Below are 15,398 nucleotides of genomic sequence, written 5' to 3'. Positions count from 1 at the left end.
GCTTCTAGCAATACCTAAGGGGTGAAAACAGCCCTAAACTTTAGGGGTGAAAAACCCATTTTCATCAATATCTCTCACGAAGAAATTCGACTTAGAGAAAATATTTGTTAATGAAAGTTGTGTGTTCTCTAAAAATAAAAATAACTATTACACAATTTTTCGATATCCCAACTTGTTTGAGAAATATTAAAAATGAAGAACTTTTCATATATTTTTCTCATGAATCATTGTTCCATTTCTGCGTACTAGAGTTATTCAGTTAATAATAAAGTAGCATAAATAGTGTAATAGTTTAATTCAAAGAACAGAAATGCAACAATTTATCGAACAGCGCACAAGGGTTGGAATGTAACGATAGGTGTAATCAAAATGGTTCCATGTTATCTGGTGAAACAAACGACACGCGTTCTATCCGAAATCGACGAACGGAATTAAAACTGTTGTCCGGATCAATCGACGTTTCAGACGATGGACGGTTTGTCGATAAGCAAAAAGGGCTTGGCGAGTATTTCTCTCCTCGTTGGGAGCGGGGCTTTATGCGGAAATAATAAGCACAGGAATTGCGTTACAAGATAAATCGTCTAACCCGGCCGCGGATTAATAGTGATCAACGGACGGGGGAGGGGGGGGGGCGATGTTATTTTATACAGTGTAATCGGTAAAACGAATACTATCGAACGTCGGACAACAATTTGCATCCGTTTAATTCAGTCGTTGTCGCAGTTAACCGACGATTCGCAACAAGTTTGATACACCCCCGTTTAGTTATTTCAGGCGCTGTAATAATTAAAATAATTGGAGAACGAACAGCAGAATGTTCTAGTTGTTAATTGCAATTTGGTGGGAATACATATTTTTATGAAACAATTTTATGGGATTACAGCTGCTTAATTGGGATAAATGGAACCTCAAATGAAGTTACACTGGGTTGAAATTTATTAAGGATTAAATTCAGAACGAGCTTGTTCAAAAGTTATTTTTCATATAATGAGCTTTTGTAATATATGTACATAACTTTCTGGATAGTCTATGATTATTTAGCTGCAAATCGGAAGTTTAAATTGGAATCCGATATTTATAGGATAGTTGTTGAATACTAACTAATTAATTAATTTTAATATTGTCGGGTGCAACCGAACTGAATGGTAACTAATTAATTTTAATATCCCGAGTGCAATCGAACTTCACCACCGCAGTGGTCCATCGAAGAAAAAGAATGTTCCGTGAGATCGAGACTCGCACCGAAACGTTTTCACAGTTAAAATCACAGCGAACGTGTTCTGCAGAATCAAGAAACTATTATATATTTCCTCTATTCGTCCTTTGAAATACAGCAGATGTAATAACGCGCATGACAGCACTCCACTGATCGGCCATCTTGACGCCTATCCATGCGTCGCATTAAAATCGACAAAGGGTGAATGCAAGTGATACGCAGATCGAATCGACAACGGCTTTGATCCTGGCCTCTAGATTTTTCTTTATAAAAAAAAAGCGTAAAAACCATAGAACAAATTGAAACGATATAATCGTACAAGAATTTAATAACAATAGTGCTGTATATAAAAATTAATAGTCTATATAAAAACTATATAAAAATAAATCGTACATCTACCTTTAAATGAGAAAAACCTGAAAGGAATTGACGATCGAGAATCGAGAACATTTTCATTCCTACATCAGTATTCAATTTTACTTTCCTTAATCTTTGCAAATCATCGTCATAAATTGTGGAAAATGCGAAGATTCAAAATTGAAAATATGAAAGACTCAAAATTGGAAATGTAAGATGTGTGATCGAAGACCAATAACCGACTGCAGAATCCGATCAGCCTCTATAGGGACAGGCAGGACTTTCCATGACTTTTCATATTTTCGAGTTCGAACTTTTACAAATTTGTTATGCTGTTATACTCCGAAAAATAAGCGACCCCTCTGGAGCCTAAAAACAGGCTTCCCGTCCTCTAACATTAAAGAAAGCACTTTAATCCCAAAACTAATTTTTCCTCATTCCAAAACGAAATTAAATATTTCCTCGTGTGTCATTTCTCTCTGAGAATTTATAAGCTACCTTCTCGAATTACTCGCGTATATAAACCACCGACCCTATTAGTTTTCATTCGTAATCGGCCTGTTCTAAGTTCGTTATCCCGCGAACCGAGGCAGATTTGTTTTCCCAGGGAGCAGAATTCCATCGCAATTCCGCGGAGCCGGCGGTAAGTCGGTTCTCGCGCCCCGTAAGCTAGTCATCCCTGGGACGCTCCACATAAATCCGGCCGAAGAAGAAGCGTATATCAGCTCGGGGTAGTGGGCGAGCACCGCCGTTGGATTTGCAAAAAGGGCCGCGAATAATGCAGCCCCGTGAATCCTCTTCCGGAAAATACGCTTTCGTTCGTTCCTGAGGGATACGGGGAGGGGGGTGAAGAGGAGATTGTACGCGACGCGCGCTAACTCTGCGTCTCATTCAATCCCGTGCACCGGACGTGACGCTGCACTGAAATTTCCAGGATGTTGGGATAAATAAGTCGGACTGGGGAAACCATTACATCGAACGACTTTTTGTTGGTGATTGGACAATTGATTGGATTCCGGGTGACGAGAAACTGGCGATAAATTATTTTGCTGTATCACAATATGGAACTTGGTCGACAGTAGACTTTTTGTATTAATGTTTTCTTTCACTTACAATTGATGATTCGTTACATCCGGGTAATTCATGTTAATATTTCAGTTAATGTAAGAATTAAATATTATAGTAGGTTGTAAGATGAATACTAAACAAAAAAATACGATGTGCAATCTATTAATATGTAATGTATTCAGTGTTAATATTATTGTTTACAGAGTAGGTATTTCATTCCGAAGACATGTCATAAAGTATCAGAAACGTTTATCTCGAGTGTGACTTGACTTGTTACGCTGAATCCAACTTGATTTCCAAGTGCAAAGGTTCGATCTTTCGAAAATGTCCAACGATTTTCGAATATTCATCGCTCACGAGCAAGATAATGCACCGAACTTTCGAACATCCGTGTATCCTTACGCGAAAGCTATCCCGTTAAGTGACTGAACAAAGCGAAATCTCGGGACGCCATTGAATTCGAGATAAACCGCGAGCGAAGCAGCGCTTATTACAGGTTTAAGAGCGCTTTCATTCAATTTGTCGGAGGATTACAGGGTACCCGACGCGATAAGAACGTCCGACACGAACAAGCACTGCTAGAATATTCATGTTCAGCGACGTCCCGACGCCCAGGGACCCAGGGGGGGGTATGGCGGTGTTACACCGAAAGTCTGTCGCGTAAACCTCCACGTGGAATTTCTCGCCACGAACGGATCACTTTCGCCACGATTCCAGCGATCACTCCGTTTACAGGGGAGGAAAAATCGATCTCGACGGTGCTGAAGGAGGAAAAGAACACGCCTCGTCGTTTCGCGAACGCGAAGGAGACGGTTTTACGACGGGAACATCGGATAATGGTCGTTTAATCTACCCTAGGAATCACTTCCCTCGTCGATCGAGGGTAATTTTAGTGCTTGTTGTAAACATTTGTTATTTCCGATTGCGGAAGTGGTTGGGATTTGAGCAAAATCGGGTTCTCGTAGGAAAGCGTCAGGCAGGCTTCTGGATATATGAGCTGTTGATTTATCAAAGTGGATAACTGTACAAGAATTATGAAGGAAATTTATTTTCAATTTACGAAGTCAAATGCCAATCTTTGATACAAGTGTCTTAAGATAAAAACAAAATTATCGATTAATTTGTGAAGAGAACTGGCTTTATAATTTTTCTAAGCTAAACTCCATATTTTCTTGCACAATGATTCTACGTACTTATCGATGTCCTGAGTAGAACGATTTTGATTAAATTAGGAATTATCGTTACATCATGTTACTGGATGTCTTATTGATTGACGATTGTATTTGTTACTGAGATTGACGGATTCGATTTAGTGCGGTTGCAAATTATAGATACGCCTAAACAAACCCAGTAAAAGCGAACGAAAGCGAAACGAAAAAACTTCGGAATCGAATTGTGTAATTCAATTATTTCAGTGTACACACGCTCTCTTGTGATCTCGAGCCTTCTGTAAACTTCCCACGGTTATTTTGCCCAACGATATTTTATTTGCGCTCTTTGATCGTCGAGAGTGCCGAAATTGTCCACGAGAAAACGTGATTTTCATTCCAATTTGCCAAACGCGCGCGCGCGCGCTGGCGTGAACAATAAACAAACGGATGTTTCTATCGCATCGAGCTCTAGCCAATATTTACACTGTGTTGAAAGCATGCGCCGAAATTAGCGAGAAAATTAACTGGATGGTGGAAAATCATCGTCGAATTTCTGTTTCGTCAACTTCGAGGGAGTATCGCGAGACTCGAATTACTCTCTAGCGAAAGTTAAATAGCGAAACATGCGATGCGATCCGCCATTACTGTAAAAAAAAATTGAAGCTTTAATTAACTCCTTTTTTGCTTTGCATACAAGGTGCGTGAATATATATCTAGTACTTTCATTAGTAACATTTATTTAAGAATAATGCCTACAGCACGTTTTCAACCGAGAACTATTACACTACCAATATTAACGTATTCTGTCGTCGAGAAAGGGAGTCGAGAACGAAACGGCTTGGAACCAGGACGGTGAATTCCTATCGATTACACAGTAAAATTTAACGGCATCGATGTCGAGGAATGAGTGCAAATAAAGTGTGGATCCTCCGCAGTTAAACATCGCGGCAGCTTTTCGAATCATTCCGAGGGGAATCATGCACGATCGACTCGATCCCCGCGAACATTTTCTCGGACGGCTCTTAGTATTACGATTCCGTAGTAAACCGAGACGCGAAAGACTTACAGTTTTTTTTTACAGAAGATAATGAAAGTGACAAGAGCAGTAATAAAAGACGAAAGGGCTGTCGATAAACGACCGAATAAATTCAGTTGCACTAACTTTTCTTGCTTCGAAGAACATTTTCCAGTACAGTTTCTTTCTTTCTTCTTTTAATAACGCGTCTTTGGATCGTTTTACATGAATAGAAAACTCGTGAAATTTTTGTAATATCTTTGAAAGGTCGCGTGAAAATCGTTTAAGAACAACGCCTACAGCTCAATTCAGTTTCTTTTTTCCTTCTTTTAATAAAGCGCCTCCGAATCGTTTTGCATGAAAAGAAAACTCGTGAAATTTTTGTAATATCTTTGGAACGTCGTGTGAAAATCGTAAAATACTCGGTCAGCGCGGATAATACATGCAGGGCGCGGATTACACGAAGATTTTCGACCGTGCTGAACCACGCGAAATATTCCTAAAGAACCGGAAGTAATATATCGCTGGGTGGCCCAGCAAAAAACCATTAATCAACTAAATCCCTGCAGTGATCCGTATTTTCAACACATGTAAATTAAGATTTACGAAGAAATATTCACTGTATTTTACCGGTAAACGGGTCACCACGTGTCCTCGAATTTGGTTCTCTTGGAGTAACTTATCAATTCTTTCGAATGATTTATTCCTCCAACGTTCAGTACGGATAGCTTTGATCAAGCATACCAAAATCAAAATATCTATTATTTATTACTAGACTGCGGATTTTCATGCAAAATAATATTTTCTAAAATACTTCATAAAGACAAGATCAAATGTAGGAATTTCTTTCTTTTCGTATGTATCATATTAGGCTCAGAATACAATAGAAAACTAGTTGGATCTGATGAAAATTTTATTCTTTATTGTATTTTACAGACCTCTGTAGACTATAAATGCATAAAATCTGCAGTCTATTTATTACACACAATTCTGCAAAATACTATGAAGCAAGAACGTCGACAAAGATTGACAAGGTGCTTCCTATATTTTTAACATAAGAAATCCTATGAATGGACAAATATTATTTCTGTAAATCTAATTCTAACCCGCTCATTACCAAATTTTTTTCTATAAAATCAAGAACCTCTAATCATTTTAAGACTGTTTGAAAAAATTAAAAAAAATTTTTTTTATGAACTATGTGTTTGATCACGATAAATAACGAACTAGCAGTAACAGTGACACCGTTTTTCTAATGTTTGAATGTCAGTTAAAGAAGTTTCATAATGCCAATGGGCAAAAAATCTTACAAAAAAAAAACATTAAAAACAGTTAGCAGATTAATAAGAATGAAAATGGGTATTTGCATAAACCATGTCTAAAATCTCGACCACTACATATATGACAATCCAATAATAAATCCTGTCTGATCATTAGATTACGAATGTATGCGCAAATTAAAATCTCTTCAATCTACTAAAAACACAGGAATTAAATAAAAATACAATTCTTCTACCAAGGCTTCAGAGAGACTAAAAGTAGAATATGACCTGTACTAAATCCTCATGAAGATTTACATTTTATTCTGTTTGGACAAGTCGCGTGTGCTGTAAGTACATAAAATCCACCGTCCACTGGCAGCTAAAAGAATCTACCACCTGTAATTACACCGACATTTTTCGAACAAAGAGAACCGCAGTGGCTCAACCGCTGGTCGATCTCTGTATCAAAACCCCCTCGTGATAGAGAAACATCGTTGACCACGAAGGATCGTCTCGCCTCTGATGCCCTTACCGCATCGCGGGGTTTAACCGTTCGCCGGCTAATTAACCATAATGCACATGTGGGTATTCGGATCCACGACAGTAATCCACGGCGAAAGACGACAGAATGTCGAGAAACGACGCGATACACGAAAGCCGATTTGTCCAGTGGTCGGCACAGAAACGGGGTCAGATTATCCAGAAACGGTGCACATTCATAAGGTTGGCCTCGCGCAGAGAGTAGCTCGGGTCGCGACGAAATTCTCGGGTATTCCGATCCGGAGGATTATTTCACGGGGGTAGATACGTCGGCCGTAAGTTTTCGTCTGCGCGATCCTATTTGCGGCTGAACGTGTACCGCCGCGTCAAAGAACGTCAAAGAAATCGGGCAGCCTCCCCGAAGGGCCATTTACCGTCCTTGACTTCGCGTTTGCTTTTGCAGGTAATTGGAAACTCTGGGGGGCTTGGCTGCAACAAACCGTCTGTGAAAACACGAGGCATGGTTAAAAGATGCAGAGGCGATTCTTCTTTATCTTCTCTGTTCTCTGCTTAGGATAATTGAGTTTATACTGCTTCTATTCTATTGGGTTGGTCTTTAAGTTGGTCTTTAAGTGCGGTTTTGTGGTACGTGAGAAATTCAGGTTTTTTGTCAAGTATCTAATGTATCAATTAATCTACTTTTTAGTTCGAAAGATAATTCGATCCACTAATGAACCCTCTTCAACGCGTTCTGGGGTATTTTTCAAGATTTTCACATGATGCCATAATGTAAAGTGTTTCACATAGATGTAATTCTTGCACAAAGGAGAAAATAGCGAAATGAATGGTATTGAAGCATTCACGAAGCCCCAGAACATCTGTTCTAATGGCGCGATTCCCACAAGATGGAGGTGGCGAAGTATGGCGCTGTAAACCATCAAGGTGACAATATTTCCCAAGGACCCGTTTAACCGTCGTCGCAACAAAGGGGATGCTTATCGTCATTCGCGAAATGCATGAAAGCAAAGTGTTATCGCCGTTAACGAAACTCCCCGCTCGACCGTTGGACGTAACGATCTCGACGCTCAGGCGTAGTATTGGAAAAACGATATACGCGTGTGGTCCCCGTGGTTACCACAAGTTTTCATTCCAAGCCGCGATATCGGCCTGTCTCCCGACATTTTCCCTTTAGTATTTCGAGGATGACACCGACGGCCGGTAACACGGCGGGAGAATATTTCACGGGACCAGCCCCGAGTTGTCCACGGATGACAGTGCAATAACTTGGCTGAAAGGTAAATTTTCTGGAGTCGGACCCCACCGAGCCACCAGTAGAACTCGAGGCGAATTCGTAAGCTTTCGACGTGGATGGAGACTTCAAGGAATTTCGATATTCTTCGAAGTATCGTAATAATAACTCGGGGACATCCTGGAGTGCCTCTGTCGTGTTCGGATCTTATTAAATTTTTCGATAGTATTTCGACATTCGTGGATTGCCTTGTTGTGCAAGAGAAATGGTAATTACTGTAGCACAGTGTATAATAGATATGTTATAAGCTTCCACGAAATTTTAATAATTATGAATTTAGTTGAAACTTTAACAGAACATTCTTTAAAGCTTCAACTTTCGATTGGTACCGAAAAATTGCAAGGTCAATGATGAAATTATTGTAAAGGAGACTTTACAAACATTTCTTCTCACCACGAGCCTCTTGGAACTGTAGTTGATAGTCGAAGATTAAGAATTTCTTATTTAGATACAGCAAATGATATTTTTATCAAAAATTAGATGGTTATAAGCATTAACTGTGAAATACCCTGTATAATAGAATTGTTTACATTGTGTCAATAGATACTGGAGATTATCTAGTATCAAGAGTCTATATTCATTCAATATAAATATAATTACAATATAAAATGGATTTTCTATTTATTTCGTTGTGGTTTGTATGAAATCCTATTTGTATCGCATCGTGTCAAGGAAAAGTATCGAGACTCGCGATTATTCTAATTATGTGCTCGAGGCGCTCAGGCAAAGACGTCCTCGATACTCCAAGATTCTCAATAATCAATACGAAGAATTCTAAGAAATTCGAGTAGAACTCGAGCACCAATTTCACGCAGAATCTCCGAGACGAAAGAAATAGAAAGGAAAAGTACCAATTAACATAATTCTATAACAATAACATATTGCGTTAGATTTTTGTAATCGATTCGACGTGTAAAATCAGCTTTCAATTTCAAGGTGCTGTTATTCCTTTTCTTCGCAAAATAGCACAACAAACAGATTAACCCGTGGCCTCACAAACTGTACAACACCTACCCCACGTGATCGAAAAATTAAATAAAATATTCAACCCGAAAGTGTACAAGACATCGAAAAATCGAAGTTCTTTCTTGCAATCGATCACGCTTCATACTTTCTATAATCGCCATGAACCTATTCTTCGCTTATGTAACACCGTCACCGGCCAATTAACGGCTCAAGTTCGTTGTAAACCATCTGTCCCAAGGCCAGGTGTCTCGAGACTCAATCGCAATAGACCCAACCAGAAATTTCACAAGTTCCTCGGTGGGTGGACATGCAGTTCAATTTGCTAATAACGAAGGAAACTCGGCCATAGAAGCGAGAACGTTCCGACGAATCGAAAATCAATAAATCCGCCACGGAAGAGGGACAACGATGCATCACGGTCCGGGATTCTGTCGGAGCCGGGATTGCTACGTCGATCAACGCCGCCGCTCGTCGCCACCCTCGAGGACAACCCTTTCGTTTCGTCGTGCAGTCAGGTGATCCCCGGCAAATCTGCGCATGCAAATCGTCGGTAAACGACAATCAACAGGTGCTGAAAGGTCAACGGGCCATTAGGTTCGAATCCAAGCGGCGGTATTGCGAGTCGTCTCTCGCTTTTGCGGAACCATCTGACGTTCATTAACGAGGGATCGGGACACTTTTCGTTGCTTAAATGAGAACTCCGCTCACTGGAGAATATTAATCCAGCTTTGGTGGCTCGATGGCTGGAAGTGACGTTAACGGTGAAGTTTCTGGTAGCCATTTAGCGTGGTTGCAGATGAGACTGACCTTTAGCTTTAGACACCATTCTTTTGTGATTTTGATCTTTGGAGTATGAATTTTATATCCGAAATAGGTGATATACACAATGGGCACATCTTGAATAATTTCTATTATATGTATGAAATAGTTACTACATGATGTAATTTCGAATGTCAATAGTTACCTCACACAGTATAGTAAATAAATATACATGCTTAAATTGTATACAATCAGCAAACATAATGCATATCAATAACTATTTCTGTGAAAGAAAACAGCACTCGAACAAATAGGTACTGTATAGACATTAAAGGGTTATCCTACTTTGGATCCCAAAAATAAAAGCTATTCTTTGGCAATTTTTTTTTTATCCAAATAGTGATATAAATGATAAATCTATTTAAATCCAATGAAGAATCGTGTACTCGAATTTTTCACCAGACGAAAAAATAATATCATCGTTCAGGATATATTTGAAAAGTCGCAAATAAAACGTCCGAGCGAACAAAGTGCGCAACGACCACAAAGACGAGAGTACATTTCCTATATTTCCCTCCCATTGCCCCGTTCCAACAACCTCATTAACCCGCCAGAATATAAAGGCGTCCGTGTCGCCACAAGGACCATCGGCGGAACACAGAAATCGCGATGCTCGAAAACTCAAGTAGGTCACACGGTTCTCCGTCGCACGCTCCTTTCATCCTGTCCAGTCGCTCAAAAACCGAGCCGACCAATAGAGATACAGCCCCCGGCGTTGAGTACGTCTCGCAGCAGCCGGATGAAATAAAATTCCACGGGTGCAAAACGTCGAAACGCTGTAGAGAATTCACAGCTCGACGTCACCGCCGGAAGGGGTTAAGCTTCGTCCAACAAATTGACTGTAAAATGCAGAACGTCGCGCGAAGCCAAGTCGCAAAAACCCGGTGAAATACTAACTCTCCGGGGATCCCAACACCCTTGCTGCACCCTTTGCGGTCCTCTTCGAAGCTGGTGTAATTCGTTTTATCGATACGATGCAGAAGGTAACACGGTAAAGCCCTCGGGCTATCTCGCCCGGTTCTCGTATCCACTGTTGTCCTTCCGACGAATTATCTCTCGTAAAACGCACGAGTCGATGCGCCGCAAACGATAGCCGGCAAACTTTACGAGGCACACCGACCGCGATACGCTGCGCACCGTGTCGGATTTAGGAGCGGAGCTCCTCTGTCTTTTGTTAACGCGATACCGGCACGAGGTTTCACGGCACGTTTTAGAGACTTTTTGACTGCCCATGATTCATTGTTTTTCAGTGGGTTCCTGTTACTAAAAGCCGTCTGACTTTTAGAAGATTTCGAGGGTTCCACTCGAGGAGATTAGTGACGAGTTTTATTCGTGTATTCTATTTTCGTTCGCTTTGCGGTGCAGTAGACTCGCGATAGTTACCCGCACTTGAGGCTGTAAAGGCGGGCTGTTCTAAGAACGGGTAATTAGCGAGAGTATATAGCACCTTCTTGCAGGTCGGTCAACAAACGACATAGACTAATTATTGGTTACAGAAGACGACAGAGAGGGAATTCCTAAGGGATATTTATTCAACAGGCAATTATCGCGAGTCTACTGTAAATGATTTCGTTTCTAGGAACTTCTTCGTTTCAAATTTGAATCAATTTGTAAGGTTGTATTGTTAGTTCTTCATTGTTTTGTTAATTGGAGCAAGGGTGTTCAACGTTTATTCTCTGTATTAAGCGTGGGGCAACTTCTGGTATGTTTGTATGTAAAGAAGAATAATCAAAGAATAACAAACTAAATTTCAACATTCTCGACTTTCAACCTGGATTCTGTCAACTTTCTCTATATCTGAGAAGCTTCTTTGGAGAAGAAAGAACACGTGATCATTGCATCTGTTCTAATAGTGCAGCCACAGTCAATAAAAAAGTTCATCAAGAATTTATTCGATTCCATCATTCCTAAAATATAAGAAATAGTAAAATTATAATTCGCTTTCTGGTACGACAACCTTAAGAACTGCGTCGATGAAGCACGTAACCATAAAGTAGGGTGTTCCTTATTTTAAAAGAAGGAATTCTTTGCTCGATCGGTACCGGAAGTCAGTGATACATCGCGAGTGCCGCTGAAGAAACGAAAGCTTGAGAAACGACAGTAATGCGGCGGCGTATAAATAATGTAACTTATCTACGCTCGCCACGCATTTTCGCCGGAGCTGGCGTATTATGATAATCCTATTCAGAGCTGACGGGTCGCGTTCTCGACGACACGGGAAAAATATCGGTGACAAGTGTTATCTACAGCCGGTCTGCGATTTTTCTATTTGTAACAGACGAAAAGTCAGTCGCCTGAAATTGAAGTTTGTTGTATGAAATACGTAATGAATGGTTTCAGTATTGTTTAACTACTATTTATATACTGAGTAGATACTCGTATTATTTCATCACTGACAGCAATAGTAATGAATCTGTAATTAGAAATGTTAATACACAGAGGTTCGTGAGTCCATTTCAATATTATATACCTACATATTGCCCGTAACTTGCGACAATTTATAAGTTATTTGCAATTCATACTATTGTTGATATTACGCAATAGATATTGATTTCAATGAAATTATAATACAATTACTGTCTTCATTAAATACCAGCAAACTCTTTGAATAAATATTTCAGTGATACAAATAACATGTTCTAGTGTAACAGATTTATGAAAAATTTTACATTAAATGCACTGGGAGACAATTATAATTACCCAATTGTTTTATTTGCACATTAACCCACACAAAAATATTTTGAGTTTCAATTTCCATTGACGAAACATAATAATATTCCAAAAGTATAATTATTGCACTACCGATTCGTTGTTACAAGCACATTCTTCATATATTTCACCGTTTTAGAACTTAACAATTCTATTCAAAACCGACCAAACTTCATAAATTAACCAAAAACGTCTGTCACATATATATGACGACGGGTTCTAATAACAAACCGATGTGTCACACACATGTGACGGCTAGTAGCGAACGAGTTAAATGCACAGATTGAAATTCACTACTTAAGTGAATTTCAAGAATATTGAATTAATGCTTCCCAAGAAACACAAGCACGATGTAATTGACGCTGTTCCTATAACATAAAGAGAATGCAGAAACCGTCGAATAAATGACTAATGAATGAAATACAAAGCGATAAATTACATCCTGCCTAGTTACGTTCACCTGACAGATACACGAGGATTGCCGCACGATTAACACGTACATCAATTATTTCTTTCGACAGTTGTTCATGATCGATAACTGCGCGGACGATTGGCGGATCACGATGACCTGGCAGAGGATCGCGCAGATTACACTCGAGTTGGTAATCTGCGCGATCCACCCGATCCCAGGGGAGTACTACTTCTTGTGGACGACCAAGCTGGCGAACAAGGGCGGTGACTTCGGCTCGAAATGGGTACCTTACGACGTCACCCTCTCGCTGCCGATGTTCTTCAGACTCTACCTCATCTGTCGCGTAATGCTGCTGCACTCGAAGCTGTTCACCGACGCCTCGTCCCGCAGCATAGGGGCCTTGAATCGTATTAACTTCAACACCAGGTTCGTCTTGAAGACACTGATGACCATCTGTCCGGGCACCGTGTTGCTAGTCTTCATGGTCTCGCTATGGATCATCGCTTCCTGGACGTTACGTCAATGCGAGAGGTAAAAACCACAAATCTCCTTGGCCACGAAAAACGAATTCAATGGTCGGACATTAAAGACCCTATATTATACAGTCACTCCTAGACAGCGGATGTTTAGGAAATTACAGGGTGTTAATAAAAGTGTGCGACACTTTCAGAGGGTAGATTCTAAGTCCTGACGGATTTTCCCAACGATGTTAGTCAATACCGATCTGAATGTGTTTTTTAATGTTAATTTTCCAGCTGTGGAAGAAATTCTTAAAGAGCAATTATTTTCTTAAAAATGTTTTCAAACGAATTCCGCTGGGAATTACTCTCACATCCACCAAATTGTTGCCAAAATTGAAAAAACCTTTACGTCATGGACGATTTCAGGATTTAAATGACTCGATAAAGAGACTCCCAAAAAGTTTCTTTCAGATGGCCTAAAGAGACTGGTCTCGCTCTGGGACAAGTACATCCAGTTGAACAGAAATTATATCAAAGAATGACAATATAATACTGAGGAAAATTAATCAAACAAACTATTCATAACACAATTCCCAGAACTTTGGAAACATCCCTCGTATATTGAATTATGTAGCCACAAATGCACGAACTCTACCGTCTAGCTGTTGCGTATTTCTCCCCTATGCAATTTCTATCGGATTCTTCGAGCTTCACCTTTGACAATTCCGTCGTCCCGTGCAAACACCCTTTCCTCCCTGTCATCGGTTTACTTTCAAAAGGGGTCAAGGCTGTTTATTCTCCCCGCTAAAACCGAAATTACGTTTCCCGTTAGCCCAACAAAACCGTCCTTCCACCAGAAGGCGGGTCTCGGGTCCCAAGTATCGTGGAGGGTGTTAACAGCCTCCGGAGGCAAATGTTCCCCTGAACAAAAGCATAAATCTCATCTGGGGGATGTATCGGACAGGAAGTAGACTCGTTGTTAAATCCGGCAGTGGAGGATTTAGTGCTGGGGCGCCCGAGATTGTCGATCCGCGCGTGTAATTAAATTCTCTCACGAATAGCAGACAGCCGATTTAGGGAATCGCGAAGAGAGGTAGATATAGGAACAGGGACGATCAATCTTACGGGCCAATTGAGGTTTTTTGCTGGTATCTCGCCCGCGAGTAATCACAGAGATCCTAAAAGATATTCCTTTCTTTCGCGTGGTCCCGACATAGAACCCTCGGGTTTCTTCCTCCCTCTACTGGTGAATAGACGACTTCCGGTCATACTTCGTTGAATGAAACCGGGGGTGTTAGCTCGATCCGCTCGGCTGGATAAAGGACCATCGATGAATTTTCAATCGGTTATAGAAGCTTCTATTGGCTTCTTCATGGTGGATTATTGGTACATCTAATATTATTTTCTAGTGTCACTTCCGTAAAGTAACGGAAAAAGGAATTATAGGGTTCATTGTTATTACTTAAAATGTTACTCTTTATATTTGTATAGCGTAGAAGTAAACGATACTACCGAAATTAATTATATCGTCATTACTATATACGAGGGGTGTTTCCAATGTTCTGGGAGTTGTGTCATAAATTGTTTATCTTATTAACCTTCGTCCACATTACACTATAATTTTAAATATAATTTCCTTGTAACTGTAGGCACTTGTCCCACTGCGAAATTAGTTTTTTTTAAGCCATCTGAAAAAGTTTTTAAGAGTCCCTTCATTAAGTCATTTAAATTCTGAAATCGTCCACCACGTAGAGGTTTTTTCAATTTTGGCAACAATTTGATAGTTGCTGGGTGTCTCATCAGGCGAATATAAGGAAAAATAATGACTTTTTAAAAACTTACTTCTTCCATAGTTGCAAAATTAACATTTGAAAACACATTTATGTTCGCCAAACGGCTGAATTAATCTAATCGGCATTGACTAACATCGTTGGGAAAATCTGTCAGGACTTCTCTGTACCTACCTGAAATCATTAGTCACTACTCCTGCATTATAAAAACAAATGGCATATCTGAAAACTTTGGAAACACCTCTCGTAATTCTTTATTACCCTCGTCAAATAGAAATAGTTCTGTATAACAGCTTCTGCTTTCAAACGACGAATCGTCACTCCGTTCACCGTTTCTCCATTCTTATCTCAAGCTTAAAATTCAACAAAGTAGCTTCTCCCAC

At 40.0% G+C, this 15,398-nt stretch overlaps 1 protein-coding gene across 1 annotated transcript in view; it reads left to right on the top strand.

The window, feature by feature from the left end:
* Window positions 1–15,398, top strand: part of LOC107191058 (small conductance calcium-activated potassium channel protein) — a 172,807-nt gene that overhangs the window by 145,350 nt on the left and 12,059 nt on the right. Inside the window, exon 6 of the mRNA XM_015580005.1 lies at window positions 12,874–13,295. Coding sequence (XP_015435491.1) covers window positions 12,874–13,295 — 422 coding nt within the window. The remainder of the gene's footprint in view (window positions 1–12,873; window positions 13,296–15,398) is intronic.

This window comes from Dufourea novaeangliae, unplaced genomic scaffold, assembly GCF_001272555.1.
Source record: "Dufourea novaeangliae isolate 0120121106 unplaced genomic scaffold, ASM127255v1 scaffold221, whole genome shotgun sequence".
Classification (NCBI taxonomy): Eukaryota; Metazoa; Arthropoda; class Insecta; order Hymenoptera; family Halictidae; genus Dufourea; species Dufourea novaeangliae.
Note: the sequence above shows the minus strand (reverse complement) of the source record. Positions and strands in the feature narration are given on the sequence as shown.